The sequence below is a fragment of the Camellia sinensis genome, chromosome 4, assembly GCF_055761805.1.
Source record: "Camellia sinensis isolate YWXY chromosome 4, ASM5576180v1, whole genome shotgun sequence".
Taxonomy (NCBI): Eukaryota; Viridiplantae; Streptophyta; class Magnoliopsida; order Ericales; family Theaceae; genus Camellia; species Camellia sinensis.
Window position 1 is genome coordinate 75,674,154 of NC_138964.1, and position 19,689 is coordinate 75,693,842.

General features: G+C 37.6%; 1 protein-coding gene and 1 long non-coding RNA gene across 2 annotated transcripts; one reads left to right on the forward strand and one right to left on the reverse strand.

Moving 5' to 3' along the window:
* Positions 1 to 840: 840 nt before the first annotated feature.
* LOC145823845 (uncharacterized) lies at positions 841 to 1,644 on the reverse strand. The gene is made up of 2 exons (XM_082923373.1): positions 1,507 to 1,644; positions 841 to 1,404 (listed from the first exon to the last, which is right to left on the reverse strand). The coding sequence occupies exons 1-2, from the start codon at positions 1,642 to 1,644 to the stop codon at positions 841 to 843; spliced, it is 702 nt and encodes a 233-aa protein (XP_082779499.1).
* A 16,222-nt stretch (positions 1,645 to 17,866) lies between these two features.
* On the forward strand, positions 17,867 to 19,331 carry LOC114284460 (uncharacterized). Its single transcript, XR_014365649.1, has 2 exons — positions 17,867 to 17,943; positions 18,964 to 19,331. It is a non-coding gene; the product is annotated as an uncharacterized LOC114284460 (long non-coding RNA).
* Positions 19,332 to 19,689: the final 358 nt, after the last annotated feature.

Below are 19,689 nucleotides of genomic sequence, written 5' to 3' on the forward strand. Positions count from 1 at the left end.
TCCAATAAATGCTGATTGATTTTCACTAATAATTTGAGGAATCACTACTTTCAACCTGGAGGATAGAACCTTAGAAAGGATTTTATATAGTGAACCAACCAAAATAATTGGTCTGTAGTCAGCTAAACCCACTGGATTCTCCTTCTTGGGGACCAAAGTGATGAAGGAACTGTTGATCCCTTTAACTAGCTTACTGTTTTTATGGAACTCAGCCATGAAATTGAGCACATCAGTCTTCATCACCTTCCACAACTTCTGAATACTAGCCAAGTTAAACCCATCTGGGCCTGGCTCCTTATTACCATCACAGTCCTTAACAGCACACCTTATCTTTTCCTCAGAGAATTCTACTTCCAGCAAATCAAAAAATGGGCCATCCCTCACTGACTTGAAAGGACCCTCCAATATTGGTCTACATTGCCAAACCTCAGTAAATTGGTTTTGAAAATGAGCTAGAACCTCTTGCTTAACTTTACAAGGATCATCAAATACTACATCCTCGATAGTTAACGAATTGATTTCATTTCTCCCTTGTTTGCACTTAACTATCACATGAAAATATCTTGTGTTTTTATCAGCATTCATATTCCGATTGAGTCTTGATTTCTGAAGCCACAGCCATTCCACCATTCTATTTAATCTACAAACTTCATCTCTAACCTCTCTTCTTCTTGCTGTTTCTACCTCTTCAAGCTCTGTTGCCTCTGCTATCGGATTAATCTTGTGGAGCTTTTCCTCTGCTTGCTTCAACTTAGTATTTATATTACCAAATACATCACTATTCCACTGTTTAATTGCTAATTTTAGCTCCTTCATCTTCTAAAATAATCTGAAACCAGCCTAACCCTCCACATGATGCTCCAACCACCATTGTTCCATGAAAGGTAAGAAATTTAGGTGTAGTAACCATGCATTTAAGAACCTAAATGGTCTAGGACCCCAATCTCTCTCATCTTCCATCAACAGTAAAGGACTATGATCAAACATAGCTCTGGGCAACCCCCACAACTTCATATTGAAAGATTCCAACCATTTTGGTTTTGCTAGTACTCTGTCAATTCTGCTCCATTTTTCCCCTTCCCTGGCATTACACCATGTGTACCTTCTACCTAATAGGGGCAAGTCATTCACCTCACTTTTATGAATAAAATCATTCAATTCCTTCATACCCTTCTCGCTCTTAGAACATCCTTTTCTCTCTCCAATGTTTCTGATTTCATTAAAATCACCCCCCAAGCACCAGGGATTTGAAAACTCCTCTTTTAGCTTCAAGAGACACTCCCAAAGTTTCCCTCTCAGGGCCACTTCATTAGGTGCATACAAATTAATTATAACACATTCGAAAGAGAAAAATAGGGTACCTAATAGAAGAATAAATCTTCTATTACAACAACAGCTGGATACCTGCAGCACACAAGGATCCCATATGCAGAATAAACCACCAGCTATTCCCTCAACATCAACTGACATAAATTACATCCTATCCCTGGCCTATAATTTCTTTACCTCCTTTTCTAACATAAATGCTTTCTTTGTCTCTTGGAATAGAACAATGTCAACCCCTCTAGCTTTCAACATGCTTTTTATCGTACTCCTTTTTTCCTTCCTTCCCAGACCCCTCACATTCCATGATAGGACCTTCATCATTAACCTTTATCACTGACTTCTGACCCTCACTACTACACTTTAAACTGCAGCATCAGAACTGTCACGACCCCAAATCGCCCTTAGTAGTTTGGTGCCGTGATGGCCAGTAATCCGAGATTACCGAAGGCCAACTTTCAAAAGTTTAACACAATCAGAGTATAATAAACAGGGCTCACAAATGTGGAAGAAATAAATCAATATACAAGTGGTCCATAAGAACAGTGCATAAGTCCAATGAAATGGCATACATCTTTAGAACTTGAATACAACAAAGCAACATACGTATTACATCTTGATCAAAAGGCCTCTCGAGCCGACATATACAAAATGACAGTGAATACAAGCCAAGAAGCATGATTTTCAAGATTCGCCGACATAAAAGAAATGACATCGCCGACGTGAATACAAACAAAGCTGACAAAATCATGGATCCAAAACAAGCTTTCAAAAAACACATTCTAGGCGTCGCCGACATCTTGCTCATCACCTACATATATATAGAGAGAGGGTGAGCTTGGATACTCAGTGAATGGTACTAGTAATAAAGGGTTTGCATGAATATAGCCGAAGTCTTTCAAAACAAATATGCCAAAAACCATACGAATATTAGCCGAGATCCTTCTAGAGCAAAACACATCAAAACTTTATCAAAACAAGAGATGAACCGTATTCATATATCAAGTCTTACAAGTCTCAAGGGATGCTCACTAGCATCGGCAAAATACAAATCAAGCTTTCCGAACAAACAAGTCCACGCAGTAAACCATCAGTGGCAAAGCAAGGACTGCACGATCCGTAATCGATTAGCCAAACGTACTGCGAAAGTTTATAGTCCTCCAGCACAAGGGACTTGTGTTACTTAAGCCCGTTGCTCTTTTTAACACGATGGTCTTGTGTTACTTAGGCCCGTAGCCCGTTTTAACACGATAGTCTTGTGTTACTTAGGCCCGTAGCCCGCTTTAACACGATAGTCTTTCCAAGAAAGGACCGTATCCTTTGATACTTAGTGCTGCGAAAGTTTAGAGTCCTCCAGCACAAGAGACTTTTATACTTGGTACTGCGAAAGTTTAGAGTCCTCCAGTACAAGGGACTTTTCAAGAATGACATCAAAACAAAGCTTATACTTGATACATCAAAACAGAGCTATTCATTCATGCTTAACAAATACTTTCGTCAAAACAAAGCAAAGCAAGATTTATCAAAACAGTATAACATAGCTTTATTAAAAATACCACTCACATAGATCTCCTCAGGTGTAGGCTCAAAGCAAAGATCAAGGACCTACAATCACATGGCAATTCACATTCTCAAAACAAGCTTTATATGCATGCAAATGATCCCGGCATTCTCACCAGATCCAAGTCAGTAACAAGCAAAACATGCTGGGAGTTTAAACACTGCTCCCGTCTCATGAAAACACACTGGGTACCAACCAGGTCTTTGCCGAGGTCCTACACCTCCTTGCCGAGGTGTGGTCCCGATGGCCTTGTTCAAAAGCAAAGTCGGGAAAACCTGGGTTTCCCTTTAAAGAACATGAAGAACATGATCATGAAGAAGACGAATACAAGGTCATAACTTGTTACAAAAATTTGAGATTTCATGCCATGAGGTCAAAACATGGACCTGGGTACCCATACAAGAAAGTCATGCAAGAACAAACACAAAACATGGTTCTTGTTCTAAACTTTCGGATCAAAACGAGATTTTTCTTCAAGAACACATGAATACTATTTTTCTCTTCAGAAACCAACTTCAAATCGATGCATGATATACAAAACAAATTCGATCATGCAATGCAGCTAGATGATCAATAACAACAACCAGAGTAGATCAAGATTCTTACCTCAAAACTCGAATCCAACGGCTCAAACCTCGAAGATCAAGCTTGGAAGATCTATTCTCACTCAAGAACTTCTCCTCCTTTCTCTAGAGCTTCTCTCTCTAAAGGCAAAGATTTGAGACAAAAATGATTTGTTTCTAGGTCTGCCGACTGTCTTAACAATCAGCTCGGACACGTGGCGCTACTGGGTTGGTTCAACTCAAAAGGTGATTGATTGATAAGACAAGTCTATGACAAAGCGTATGCAGCAAGCTAAGGCAAGACACATCGGCAAGTAATGACATCGGCTAAAGTCAAAGCTTTGGCAAAAGGGTAACAAAGACATCGGCTAGAGAGGACGACGCTTGACTAAGCTGTGCCACACCTTGGTCGGGGTGTGCCACACCTCGGTCTAGGCCATACCTGCCCAAGGACAAGGATCACTAAGTGCAAAACATCTCGGCAAACATGCCCGAGGTGAAGATGGGGGCCGACCAAGTGGTTCCAAAACAATTCTAAGTACAAAGGTTCAGAGGTGAACTAAGCTCAAGATGACCTCGGCTACACACCAAGCAAGGAACAAAATCATGCAAGCAACACTTAAACAAAACAAGGCAAGGCAAAACTTGCAAAACAACATAACAAGACAAGATCAAGTATGAATGTATGCAAGTATGACAAGAGTAAGGTGAGGGTTGCTACAAGAACCCTCTCCCATTCTTGCTCGATCCTGTGCCTCTAGCTCCACAATTTTGGACATCATTTCCTCTTCTTTACCTTTGTAATTTACTCCCAATAATTTCCCCAGTTGTAGAGTTTCTTTAGCCTCTTTAAGCATTTTTCTGTCTCTAGCCACTCCACTGGCAGATGATAAGGACACTGATGCTACCGCAGTGGCTGCTCTCCAAATTGCCCCTTTTAGGCCCAGTTTACTTGATGAATCTCCATTGTGGCCATGTCTTTTAGCAAGCTCAAGCTATCCCTTCTTCATCTCTTTAATCTTCTTACCACTTGATTTCGAACTACACTATTTCTCCTTTTTTTTCTTTATAATCTCTTTACTTAAGCATATTACATCACCATGGGTCTATGATATGTCTGAACAAATCAGCATAGGCCTTACTACACTTTTAAGCCCACACTGAAAGCCAGACTTCAATCCCTGGGCTTGCACCTCTACCCCTTTCCTCTTATTATCTAATCCATCTCTTCGGCCCACCTTAGAAACCAGGCCCAGCTCCACCTCTAGCTCCCCCCCAGGTTTAAGTAAACTAGATCTACTTGAACTTCTGACAAAACCATGTGTTATAGCCTAATCAAAACTTTTTTGATTTCCTTACTCACAGCTATTGCCTATAATCCCAACTACCTTCATAATGCCTTCTGCACTCTACTCGAGCTCAATACCAGCTGACTCTGCCACCACTGTTTCAATTCTCCCAGGTAACTACTTCTCCACCTCATCACTCCTCCTACCTCCACATGACACATCCCTTTTAGACACGTCCTGAGCCTAGTCCAGTTGCCATGCTGACTCATCAGCCCAGTCATCATCTTCTTCAACCATATCTCTCGAATTTTCCCATACTCCAATCTTCTCACCATGGTTGGTACTGCAGATTTCTTCCCCACGAAGCTTATTTTGGCTGATACACATCTTTACCATAAGATTTGATAACCCAGATTGTTGTTCTTACACTCTTACCGAATGAGCAGAACCTTTACATTCCAGATTAATCACTTTGTTAATTGGCTCCATACACCTGGTTACAAGTTGGATCCTTGCACACTCAAACGATGTTGGGTTGCATAAATCATCCTCAATACAGATTACTCCTCCCCAAATACTCACAATCCTATTCAATGTGGTTCTATTCCACATATTCCATGGTAGTCCATAGCAGCATAACCATATCTTACGTTCTTTGACTCTAACAAGACTTGGTTCCCACTCCACTATTTCTTTACACTAATTCTGTACCCATTCCTTTATTGTCCCCATAAGTGTTTTCCTTTCCTCCTTTGATTTGAATGTTAACAACACATTCGTACCCCCTCCATCCTTACCAATATATTCTCCATAACCCTTTCCTAAAATTCTGATTTAAGATTAATGTTGGCATATTCTGATTTGAGACGAACCACAACACTATCATACAGCCACCCATTTCCTATTTCCTCAGCCTTGATTGTGAGAATTCCTTCTCCTATGATGCTAGTGTTCTTAGTCACCTCTGCATAAGATCTAGTTCCTATTGCTGGCTGCCAACCACAGCTTCCACCCCTTCCAATGCCGAGAGGGCCTTTTGGTTTAGGTTGACTGTGACCTTTAATCTCCAGAGTCCCCTTGTTGTAATCTGCATGCTTCACTTCTAGCTGTGTGTCCTCCACCCAAATCCCATTTGTCTTTTGCACTGCTATTTCTGCTACCACTTCACAATCATATCTAACAAAAGAAAATCTAGAATTCCTTACTTTCCTTCTCTTCTACGGGATGTAAACATCCTTCACCACTCCAAACTTCCTGAAAGTGTTGAACACCATCTTCGAGTTCATGAAACTTGGTATAGCATCCACAAAGATTGTGAACAGTCATGCATTAGCTTCCTTTCTCCATCCTCCTTCTCTTCCTCTTCGATTCAACACAGGGATCCACCGACCTTGCCTTCCTTTCTCCATCTTTGTTTATCTTTAATAAGTGGGTAGTTTGCTGTGGACTTTCGGCGTTTGGATGTTGACATAGCTAAAAACCAAAGACAAATCAAACCCAACAAGATAGAGAAAAAAAACCACCCCCAAAAACCAAATGAAAAAGCCAAAAACATTAGTAATCATAACCAAAGAGCCAAAACCACTAGTAGCACAACCATTAGCATAACATGTGAACAAAAGTATGAGAGTGTGCAACAAAGAACCAATTATAGAAAATAAGATTCAAAGCCCAGAAAAGGCATGCATACAATGTAGAGAACAGAGCATGAAACCAAAAAGAACAGGGGGTAATATATTATGAAAATGACCAAGCCAAACAAGAACCATAGTGATGCAACTCAAGTAAGAGAAAAAAAAACAAAGAAAAACAGACCCCTCAAAAACCATCACACAATAGACAAAGACGCAAATTGTAAACCCTAAACCGAGACAAATGGAACCAAAAAAAAAATGAAGGACAAAAAAAAAATTAAAGAATGGGAAGAGAGAGTTACCAGAGACGAAGATTGGAGGACTTAAAGAAGGTAAGGACAATTATGCACAAGCCAATCCAAAGTGCAATCAGGAAGGGGATGAAAGAAGCCCTAGGAGAGAGAAAGAGATCGAAGAATTTGGGGAAAAATTGGGACCAAAGAGATGGGTGAAGGCTTTTAAACTAGGACAATCCGCTCGAACGTGGGTTTAGCCACTTGAGCATGCTTACTTACGTGCGTCCTGTAGCTCGAGCCAAGACTGGTGCGCTCGAGCACAAAAAACATGCTCTCAGTAGTTTGGTTCCTCTGCAAAAATATTGGATATGAGGATTTACCGCTTAAGCGCTACAAGCTGAGCTCGAACGGTGGTAAAAAAACACTGCAGGCCCTAAAAATCACCCTGCTGAGCATGGGAAAACAACTCAAACTATCAAGTATGGCCTGAAACAAGTAGGGATTGGTAGGATAGCTCTAATGTGGCACTAAGATGAAATAATTCACATACTATGAAGCCTGCAATCTCATAATTTTGACAATATGAAGCACAGTATCATCAGCAAAAAACGTAAACATTGATCAATGAGCATAAGCAACATACGAATACACAACTCAAAGGAAAACATGAGAGCTCACACAATGAATATTTGTGTGTGCAGTCCTTGAGAGGCCACAGAGCTAGAGTCAATCATAGCAGTGATCGGGTGGTTGGACCTCTGACAAAAGAATCTAAACATTACTGAGGAAAGTCAAACCACTAGGAATCTAGAGATATTTGTTGAGTAAAGGCGGAGGCTCCCTCTTAATCAATGTGTCCTTTTTTTGAATTTTTTTTTCATTTTTGACTTTTCTTTCTTTTGGGCACTCACCGGTGGCATGCATGCTCAAAAGTATGGAGACCAAACTAGAGAAGCATGGAAACAATGATGATGGCCTAGTTTGTGACTCTGAGGTAGCCTTTTCCTAATGCCCAGACTTCAAAGAAGTGAGGGATAAACCGTGGAAGTAAAAAAAGATGGTGGATGGTTAAGAGACTCAACATCACCCATGATATGCCAGTATAGGTCAATTCCTCTAGAAATGTATAAAAGACAATGTTAGAAGTCCATAGAGAAAATTGATCACTTATGCGAAAACCCCTGCAATAGTTTATCTCAAGAATGTGTACATAATGAGATCATAAATTCAATGAGCATTAGTATTCAGAAAAAGCTATGAACAAAGATAAATGAAATCTTGCAAACAGCATGAGAGGTGTTCAATTTAGTCTAAGTACAAAGATGATAAGAATGAATGATAATGAGATTAAAGCATCCAAGTACACAGAAAGCCAATCACTCTCACCCACTCAAGTAACAAGTCGCACTCTAGTTAATAAGTACTACACCCAGGGTTTTTCTAAGGAATTCAAACCTAAGAACAACAAGGCCCTCCTCAACTACCTCTCAAATGAAATGATGACGAATGTCAATATGTTTAGTGGGAGAGTGTTGGACTGGATTTTTAGAGATGTTAATGGCACATGTATTATCACAGAAAATGGTGAGAGTGTCCTGGTCTATACCATAATCATGAAGCGTTTGCTTCATTCACAACATATGTGCACAATAACTCCCTACAACAATGTACTCAACCTCGGCGGTCGAAAAAGAGATGGCATTTTTTTGCTATGCCAGGCAACCAGATTATTCCCCAGGTAAAAACACCCTCCGAATGTGCTATTTCGATCATCAGCACATCCTGCCTAGTCAGCATCAGAAAAACCAGTGATTTTGGCTGTAGTGTTGGTCAAGAACCAAATTCTATACCCCAAAGTCCCACTAACATACTTAATGACGTGTTTGACCGCAAGAAAATAAGACTTTTTAGGACAGGCTTGGTAACGGGAACACACACCTACACTAAATGCAATGTCAAGCCGACTGGCTATGAGGTATAGAAGACTCTCTATCATGCGTCTATAGAGAGTAGGATCAACATCAGTGCCAGAGGAGTCTTTGGAGAGGTGAAGACTAGTGCTTATGGGGGTTCATGCATGTTTGGCCGACTCAAGACCGAACTTGGACACAAGATTTTTGGCATACTTGGTTTGAGAACAAACATTCCCGAAGGTGACTGTTTAATTTGAAGACCTAAGAAAAAAGACAATCCCCCCATCATGTTCATTTCAAACTCACGTGTCATGCAATCCGATAAATATTTCACAAGAGAGTCAGAAGTGGATCCAAACACAATATTATCAACATAAATTTGAGCAACAAGTATATGAGACTTAGTATGTTTCACAAATAAGGTCTTGTCCACATTACCCCTTTGAAAATCATTGTCAATAAGGAATGTAGTAAGTCTTGTTTTGGGAAGTTGACTTTTAGCCACTTTTTATGGTTTGTAGCAAAAGCTAAAAGTTGCCTTTTTTGAACTTTTTTTTCATTTGGGAAGTTGGTTTTTAGCCAATGGTGAAATTACAATTCTACCCCTCATGGGTCAAAATGTGTTACATAGGTGAAGTTGTAAATATTTTAAACTAAATGGGGGTAGTTTGGTCATTTTATTATGATTTGACATCATAAACAAATATTAATCAAAAAAGGCAAAAGTCACTTTTTACCAACTTCCCAAATCATTTGTCTAAAAAAGCCAAAAACTTGATTAAAAGATAAAATGTCACTTTTTACCATCTTCCCAAAATAGGCCTAAGTCTATCATACTATGCTCAAGGAGCTTGTTTCAATCTATATAAAGCGTTGTCTTACTTGTAGACATTGTAAGGAAACTTTGGGTCCTCAAACCCTTTTGGCTACTCAACATAAGCCTCTTATTTCAAGCACTTATTCAAAAAAGCACTTTTCACATCCATTTGAAATAGTTTGAATCCTAGAAAACATGTAACACCAAGCATAACACAAATAGATTCGAAACGTGCAACAGAGGAAAACGTCTCATCAAAGTGGATAGAGGCAGAACCTCTTGCCAAAATCCGAGATGTGGACGTCAAGAACTTTATATGGAGAAACATCATCACCAGATTTGAGATTCCAAGAGCAATAGTTGCCGACAATGGAACACAGTTTGACAGCAAACTCATCAAAAACTTTTGTGCAAAATTCAAGATCAAGAACTACTTTTCAACACCAAGTTTTCCCCAAAGCAATGGGCAAGCAGAAGCATCCAACAAAGTAATTTTGGATGGAATAAAGAAAAGGCTGCAGGCAGCAAAAGGAAAGTAGCTAGACGAGTTGCCCAACGTACTTTGGGCATATCGAACTACGCCGAGAAGATCAACAGACCCTTTGCCATGACTTATGGCACAGAAGCAGTCATCCCATTGGAGATCGGCATCCTAGGGATCAGAACCCAGGGAGTAGAGAATGGCACCAATGACTTACTCTTAGCCCGAGATCTGGATCTTTTGGAAGAACGAAGAGAGAAAGCTGCAATACAGCTCGCAGTATACCAGCAACAGCTTGCTAGAGCTTACAACAAGAAGGTCAATCTAAGAGATTTTCAAGTCGGCGACCTAGTCCTAAGAAAAGTCGTCGGCAACAAGAAAGATCCCAGAGAGGGCAAGCTTGGCCCAAACTGGGAAGGACCCTACAGAATTACTTGGGTATTAGGCAATGGAGCTTATCGGCTTGAAGATAACGAGGGCAAAGCACTGCCAAGACCTTGGAACACTTGTAATTTGAAATTCTTCTATCATTAGATGTGCAGTATTTTTGGCCAATGTCATCAATAAAATCTTTTTCCTTTTCTTTAAAACACATATGATTGATAAAGTTACATATTGGTGTTTTTGGAGACATGAATAATGAGAACCCAAGTAGAACTCAGGTTCACATTGGGGGCAGAGAGAAGACAGAGATACTTAATTCACTTGTTGAAAATTGTAGCAATTTACAAGTCGAAGTTAAGCCAAGATTATTCCTTAATTCACTTGTTGAAATTTGCAGCAATTTACAAGTTGGAGTTAAGCTGATTCCTTATCTTCACTTGTTGAAATTTGTAGCAATTTACAAGTTGAAGTTAAGCCGAGATTATTCCTTAATTCACTTGTTGAAATTTGTAGCAATTTACAAGTTGGAGTAAAGCTGGTTCCTTATCTTCACTTGTTGAAATTTGTAGCAATTTACAAGTTGGAGTTAAGCTGGTTCCTTATCTTCACTTGTTGAAATTTGTAGCAATTTACAAGTTGAAGTTAAGCTAGTTCCTTAATTCACTTGTTGAAATTTGTAGCAATTTACAAGTTGAAGTTAAGCCGAGATTACTGTTTCTCTTCACTTGTTGAAATTTGTAGCAATTTACAAGTTGAAGTTAAGCCGAGATTACTGTTTCTCTTCACTTGTTGAAATTTGTAGCAATTTACAAGTCGAAGTGAAGCCGAGGTTATTGTTTGCACACTTGTAGCAATCTACAGGTTGGTCCGAACCAAAGAAGATGCTTAACACTTGTTGAAATTTGTAGCAATTTACAAGATAATGTTAAGCCGACATGTGATCATATGTTGAAATTTGGAACGATTTACAGGTTGATTAAAAATCTAAGTATATCGTTTAAACACTTGTTATAACTTGAGAAAAGTTTACAGTATGTGATAACACTTGTTGAAATTTGTAGCAATTTACAAGTAGTTTAGACTAAGATCACTGTCTAAACACTTGATTGAAACATTGAGAAACATTCGCAAAGTTGACATTGAATAGTATATGTTTTACACTTGTTGAAATTTATGAAAAGTTTGCAGGTCAGTATCTTGCCGAAGTAAAGCTTGTAGTTATTATACCCGAGATATGTGACCCCGAGAAGATTGCACAAAGGTGGCAAGATATGAAAGGCATAGAAAATATTTTAAGTATGAAACAGAAAGAAAGTCAAAAAGTAGGAACACTTACTTGAACGGAGTGCTGGAGCATTAAGGCGTAGTTCTCATACTCACTCATCTTGGCATTCCGCTCAAGATCGCCTAGGAGGAGTAGAGCAGTACTGAGTGCCACACCGACGTTTATATCATCGGCGCTGTCGCTGGCAAGGACAGGCTTATCTTCTAGAGTAATCTCAGGTATCTAGGGGACTTTTGGTATTCTGGAACCCGAGGTCGTCGCAGACGATGACCTCGGCTTCTTTGACTGTGTGGACTCAGAGGGTTGGGTTTCAGCAGACCTTTTTGCAGGAGCAGAAGGAGTCTTCTTACTCCCAGTCAATTGTGAAATTAGCAGAGTATCTTCAGTCTCAACTACAGTGGCTTTGGCCTTGGGCTGAGCCTTTTTATTCTTTTTGGCTTTGGTGGGAGCATCGATTGAGTTGGAACAGCATCAACATCGGCAGGTAGGTCGGCTAAGAGATCAACAGCAACAAGTTTCGGGTGACCCATCTCAGCAGTCTTGACTAGTCGTCGCTGACGTTTTCTTTCTAGTATTGGGATTAAGTATGGGGCTGAAGTAGATGGCAGAGCAGCTGGGTCAGAAGTGGATCCTTGGTCTGCTCGTGATGTGGAAGCAGTGGGAAGAGTTGTGGCAGAAGGTGGAGAAAGACTCTTCTTCTTCTTCTTCGGGACGTTGGGCAGAGTGGATTTGTACGTAGGAATAAAGTTTAGAAGAAAAGGTGCTTTTCTTTTGTGGACAGGCAAGTCCAGGAGCTTTTTCAGGTCCTTGCTAGGAACGTAAGATTGGCGAAAGTCTTTCGCTGGCTTGCAAACGTCTGCAAGAAGAAACAGACATTAGAAACAGATAAAATGTAGAAGACTTGAACAGAAACAACTAAGTATTAACACTGGGCTCTTACCCTTGCCCTCTTCAATTGATCGGAAAAGAGGGTAGAGATGGGCGTCCTCATCTGCGCCAAACTCCCAATTGCCTGAAGAAATAACATAGTCATCTCCAGCCCCCTTGTTAGAGTCTGGGAGGTCGGCTACGATTTTGTATTCAGTTGACCTCGGCTTAAGATAATAAACGAAGCCTTTTTCCTTCAGGTTCAGGGGGCACATGGTATAACAGTACTGAATGTCATCTGGGGTGATCCTAGCGTTCTCCTGCCTAGCTAAAGCTATGATGCCATTGATCACTCGATAAGAGTTTATGGCAAGTTGCATAGGGTTCAACTTGTAAAAGTGAAAAATTTCGCGAAAGAGAATGTTAAGTGGCAGCCAGAGTCCGCACTCAATAAAAGCTACTATGGGAAAGGGCATTGAATCATCTGTGGGCATGATGGAGTCGTTATCTACAGCCAGCCTCAGATGGACATCGGTAGGAATAGAGAACTCTTGCCTAAAGTACTCAAGTTTGGTCGGGGTGTCTACCCTATGTCTCCACATACCCATAACGTCGGCCTAAAATCAGAAGGCTAGGTTTCAGAAAGAAGATGCTCTTAAAGGGTTATCAGGACCTCTGCGAAACCCTAGGTATATACTGATAAGGATTGTTTCAGTTTTTTCCTAAGAATTGACAGGTTCAATAGACAAATCCCAAACCTAAATCTATGAAGGCAAAGATTGAAAGCAAAAAATCGAGGGCAACGATCTGGCAAAGACACAAAAAATAGAAAACAAAGGCGAAATTTCAGAAACAAGAACAGAGATGGGCTATCAAGAACATGAAGTATACGAGAAATAAAGGACCAAGATCAGTGGCAAAAATACAGTGGAGTAGTGCAATGGTGCGTGTGTTTAAGATATAGGCAAGGGCCAAATCAAGGAGTAAACACATTCAAGTGTATGATTCACAAAATAAATATTTGAACAAGGCAGTAATAACAGGAGATTCCAGAAATGGTCGAAAATTGAAATCAGAAGGAACAGTTGCTTACCGAAAAGAATGAAGCCGATGTGAGAACTGCCGAAGTCAGTCGGTAGTTACAGATGTGGCAGAACGACGAAAGTTCCACCAGGAAGACAGATACAGAGCTTGGAGCTTCAGCAATGGCGGATTCGAGAGAAAAAGTTTTAGAGAGAGAAAAAAGCAAAAGAACTTAGATGTAAAAGTGAACAGACAAAAGCAAAAGATAGTGTCATTGTTGAAAACGTAAAACGGCGGCAAAATAAGGCAATTATTGCGCCTGGAAAACCGCATGCGTCAGACGGCGCAGACAGATTATGACGGCTAATGAGCGCGTCGCAGGCACACACCAATAAGGTAAAGACGCGTAAGAGAAACGGTTGAGAAGTGATGCATGACAGCTCATGTGCGTGGGAAAGTTCATTCGAGTTCTTGTTCTTGAAAACAAGACATATCGGCTTGACAATCTCGGCCGAAGAGTTCTTACGCCGAGGCAATAAAAGAAACTACAGATATAGGTTTCATCACTTCAGAATGCCGAGGTAATAGAACCTAGGGGGCAGTTGTGGAGATATATTTTCTGAGTACCAACGCGTGGCATGGTGACACCGACGTATCAGCCAAGGTGCCACGTGTCGAGGAAGTTATGCCGAGGTTATCTTGGCAAGGCCGATGTTATCTCCGAAGATATCGGAATCCGAGATAAGCGGATAAGGGACAAGAGTCCTAGAGTAAAGAGAAGACTTAGCCAAGATAAGGATAAAGCTCTTAGGAAGTTTATCTTTATCTCTTGAAGAGTCCAAAGTAAATATTGAATTGGAGTCCATAGAAATCAAGCTTCTAGTGGGACTTGGATTGAGTAAACTATAAAAGAGAGGCACCCCCGTGGGTCTAAGGTATGCAGTTTTATACTCAAGCTTGTGAGTTTAGCACTTGATTATCTTTGAGAGATATACTGACTTGATCGTCGGAGTGCCCCCGGGTGGAAGAGCCACCACCGGAGCCTTTTCTTTTTGTTACAGGTTTGTCAAAGCCATCTATTCTGCCGGTGCTCTCCAACTGATTACTAGGCAAACAGTGTGGTCAGATTTTCACCCACACAGGTACCTACAATATAATCTAGAAAATTTGATTATATTCAGTGAAGCCCAATAGTATTAGCTAGGGAGTGTCCTGCTAAAATTGTAAAGCATGCTTAAATTAAGTTTATGACTTGGTGAAGCTATATATATTATATAACTTAATATTTGATTTAATTTGTTTTTGTTTTCAGGTTTTGCATGAAGACTAACTAATTTCTGACTGATGAATGGATGAATTAATGGTGGCATGGAAGCTAATTTTATTTTTGGACATATTATATTATGGTTTTAGATGTCAAGCTTTTTGTACTTGATATTTACAATATATTGCTATATTATGGTCTGTATTGATTAAACAAATTTTTGTTAATATTTTGATGTCAATGAAGCTAAGATGATGACTGAATTTGTGTAAACATTTTTTGTTTTTGAATGAATGAATGAATGTCTATTGATTGAATATATATATATATATATATATATTATTGGATTTCAATCAACAGAATAAAGGTATTAATTACAAAAACAAAATAACTTTTTATGAAAAATAAATATTTATTTGTGATGATTAATTTTGTTGCAAAAGGTATTTATTTTATAATTTGTTTTTTGAGACAACAACTAATAGTCTCAAAAACGTATACAAGAAATGTGACATCTGAATTTTAAATTTAAATCAATACTGTGTTAATATCAACTAATCATGAGTAGAGAAAAATATACATATATATATATATACATAATAATTAATAACTAAATAGAATTCCATATTGTATCAAAAAAAAGTGCATGGTTTAGAAAGTTGTAGATTGTAAGACATTACACTTTTTAAAATATTAAATATTTTAGTAAGTTGTAAATGATTTTTTATAATTGATAGTGAGATTTTTAAATGTGAACCTAATTTATAATCATACATAATTTTAAAAATTATTATGAATTACCGAAGAAGGGAATAACCTTTAGTAGGGATCATTGTTTACCGAAGAAGGTAAAAATAATCTTTAGAATGGTAAAAAAGCCAAGTAAAAGTTTTGGTGAGCCAAAGTGGCTCTTGAACAATTCCTGAGGTAAAAACTAAGGGTCAAGGACTAAGGGTCAAGGACAAGTGGCAGCTCCTACGGGTATGAATCAATTGCTGGCAGCTCATATGTATACGAATAGTTGCTTGGCCTTCGCACTTAGTCATGTATAAATAGTGAGGGTTGGTGCTGTAGTAGGAAAAAAATCAAGCAAGCATCTAGTTTGTAGGAGAGTCTCAGAAACAGGAAGTGAATCAAGATTAATTTAGGAATAATTTTAAGGTGAGTTATATTATACTTTAAGTCACCATGTTATGTTTTATATATGTCTTGAGTCACTATAATATATTTTACGAATGTTTTGAGTTATCAAAATTTATTTTATATACTTTATGTTCTATGGTTATGTTAATGTTTCAATTACATGAAATTTTTTTCTGAACTTTATTTGTTTAAATTGAACTTCATCAATATATTTGTTTAGATTTTAGAAATTATTTGACAATAATTTTATAAATCATTATTTTCTGTGAGTATCACCACGGGAGTGTCATGCCTTACGAGACTTAAATAAACCATTGGTTGTGGCCCCCTATTTGTCATAGATCCATTGACCTTTGTTATATTTGTCACTTCAATGACTTCTGTTCTGTTCTGTTCTGTACCGTGGTTATGGTTAGTTATTTATATAATCTTAGTTTTGCTACTTAAATGATTATTTGTTTCAAACTAAGTTATTTTAAATATTTTAGTTTATATAACTATCCATGGTTATTTTGTGTCCCATATACTTTTGACATAATATTTCTCACTTTGCTATGTGCTTATGGCTGTTATCCCTTTTAGGTGACGAGATTTAGCAAGATCGAGATGGGAAATAAATTGCAACATTTTATTTTATTTTATTTTTTATTTACTTACTATCTGTAATCCTAATCAGACTCTTGTAATAAAATAAAACCAAAATGACTATTTTTCCTTTAAATAAACTTCTTGGTATCCATTTATTTTATTTTGATTTATTTTTTTTTTTTCCGCTTGCGCTACTAATACAGAAATCTTAAAATTATTTTATTTGTTGCAACACCAAACCTTTGGGTACCAGGTTTGGTCGTGACAAGAAAACAATGTTTAGAGATGAATTTTTTTAGAGTTGTCAAACTATAGACGCAAAAAAAATTATAGCGACAGTAATGTACCGATACAATAATAGTATTAGAGACAGCATGTTTGCAGACACAAACATAAGTGATTTTCATCATTTTTTTGCAATGGCAAGCGATCGTCTCAATTAATGCTCTTTACCATCACAAAAAATGCGGCGACGGCATCATAGCCGACTCAAAAACTTTTAGTGACCCCACAACTATCTTCCCTTACCATGCCATCGAAACGCCATCGCAAAAAGTTTTGCATCGGCAATTATACTTTTTGCAACAGCAATCTACCAACTCAAAAAATATGTTTTCTAGTAGTGCACCTTATTTATGTTAACGAAACTTTCTTTTGCTATCCAAAAAAAAAAAGAAAGGGAAACACTATGGTACATATGCAATTTATAATTAAAAAGAAAAATGACATAATTTTAATTTTTGGAGTCATAACTAAAAAAAGAAAAATGTCATAACTAAACGCAGCATGAGGTATAACTAAAGAACTTATAAGTTATAACTAAAATAATGTCATAACTAAAAAAGAAAATTAATTATAACTAACGCAAAAAATAATATAATTAGGAATACATATGGTATACTATTTTTAAAAGAGAAAATTAGTCTAAAGTTCCTCTCCCATTTTTAGTAATGGAAGAGATCCACAATATTATTTTATTATGTCTAAAGTCCCTCAACCGCACACTCATAAATCACAGAGAAATTTGACTATCTCAAATCAAACCTCATCTCTCTCTTTCTGTGTGTGTGTGTGTGTATATGTATGTGTATATATATGTATGTATATGCTTTCTCTCTCTAGAATTCTTTGAATATCTGGGACTGTTGTTTTTCTTTCTTTGCGATGACTTAAGAGGAATAGCAGAGAAGTTGGGCTGAAATATGTTGTTTTAGTTGCACCTACCTATAGTTGTTCTGGCCCAAGATTGTAATGTGCAAATGGCTCAACATCAGTGTTGAGGAGTTTGATTACAGTGTCAATGACACTGACGATGGCGACTCCAATTCCGATCCCAAAGGTCTGAGACAAACAGCTTGCAATTTTGTATATATCTGTATATATGTATAGTTGATTGAATTTTGAATTTTGAAGTATCTACTTTTTTTTTTTATGTTTGAAGAATTTGATTTAGGGTTTAAGTTTGACGCTACCAAGTGTTTTTTTTTTTTTTTGCAGAAATTGGTGAATGGAGAAGACAATCGCGATTTTGGGATAGCAACAAATGAGATGAAGTTGAGACTGATCTTACTGGTAATGTGTTTTGTTTAAAGTTCAATTTTTGAATTTTTTTAGCATGGTTAAATACCTATTTGTTTTTCATCAACTCTGGGTATATCATATATTTGGTGACAGTGGTGATTTGATTTTTTAACATGGTTAAACACCTATTTACTTTCTTTTTTTTTTTTTTGCCCTAATATCTTATATTTCGCGATTCAAAAATTCGAAGAAAATTTAGAGAAAATCTAGAGAAATTCTATAGAAATCCAGAAAAAATCTCTAAACTGAAATCCAGAGAATTTCTCTAGCCTTCCTAAAATTTCTTTGGAGAGAAATTCTTTGACCTACCCAGAATTTCTCTGTTTGCTTCAAGGTTTATAAGCTGAATGAAGAAAAGCATAAATGGGCTGAAGTGACAGATTTGGGTAAGAGAGTATTGTTGGTGGGTACAGATTGCTCCTACTCTTTTTTTGTTATAGATTTCGATGGATGCAAAGGGAAGAATTGTGTTTTCTTCTTGGATGAATGTTGCAGTCTGTATGATGAAAACTTTCACGATCAATATGATGTACTTAAGGCATATGGTCAATTTTTGTTGAAATTGGATCTCTAGTTGAGTTTGATTTTAGTCCTAGAAACATTCCAGAAGAATAAGAAAAAGAAAAAGAAGAAAAAGAAGAAGAAGAAGAAGAAGATGATGATGATGATGATGATGATGATGATGATGATGATGATGAAATCATAGAACTTCATGCCCATGGATTTTCTCTTACTTTCTCTCTCTTTTTCTTGGTAAAGTGAAGAGAAAGAGCATTTTTGTCTTTTGATGTTAATGTGTTTTTGATCTTGAAAGTGAATTTCTCTAGACTTTTATTTGAGTCCAAAGAAAATTAAAAGCTTGTTATTACAATCGAGAGAAATTATAATTATTACAAATTTCTCTAGACTTTTATGTTGTGTTTTTTATGTGTTTTTATATTGAACAAGTTATTTTCACCTATTTTTCTTGTGAGTTTCTTAGAACTCTTTGATCATTTATCGTTTATATAGCTTAATGCACGATGCGTTGAAGAGCTTGGAAGAGAAGTGCTCATAGAGAGATTGTTTGAAGATGATCAAGTCTGTTGAATTTCTCTGAGAAGTCCAGTCCAAAGAAATTTGGATTCCCAAAATTTCTCTAGAGTTGTGACTGTGTTTTTTCTCTTTTCTTTGAGTTGTTGTTGACTCAAGTGAGATCATAGGTGGCTAGTTTGCAGTTGTTGTATCTTCTTGTTGTCTAGCTTATTCTAGAAGGGTCAAATCGTGTTATTGATGGGTGGAGTTGATACTGTTATTGCCTCATGCTACCTCCAGTTAATCATTTGTCTTGTTGTGCATTTGTGTTGATGCTATCAAAGTGCTATTGCTTTTATGGCTTTCATGATGCTGTTACAGCTGTTTATTTGATATAGAAAGAAGATGATGATGATAATGATGATGATGATGATGAAAGCTATCAAAGAATTTCTCTAGAGTGGTTTAAATTTTCTCTAAATTAGGTAAGAACAAAGTAGAGAAATTTTAAATTTCTCTGGAGTGGTTTGAATTTTCTTTAGATCAAATAAGAACAAAGCAAAGAAATTTTGAATTTTCTCTTGAGTACTTTGAATTTTCTCTGGATCATATAAGAACAAAGCAGAGAAATTTTAAAGCCTTGTGAATGCACCCTGCAATAAATTACAGATTTGTAGTCCAGAGACATTCTCAACAATTCAAATTTAAAGTCTAGAGAAATTC

Excerpts from the sequence above, each read along its gene's own strand:
- LOC145823845 (XM_082923373.1), bottom strand. The coding sequence starts at position 1,644 with ATGAAGGTCCTATCATGGAATGTGAGGGGTCTGGGAAGGAAGGAAAAA. Across the intron at positions 1,405-1,506 it reads CATTTATGTTAGAAAAGGAG|GTATCCAGCTGTTGTTGTAA; the intron begins GTAAAGAAATTA and ends TGTGTGCTGCAG.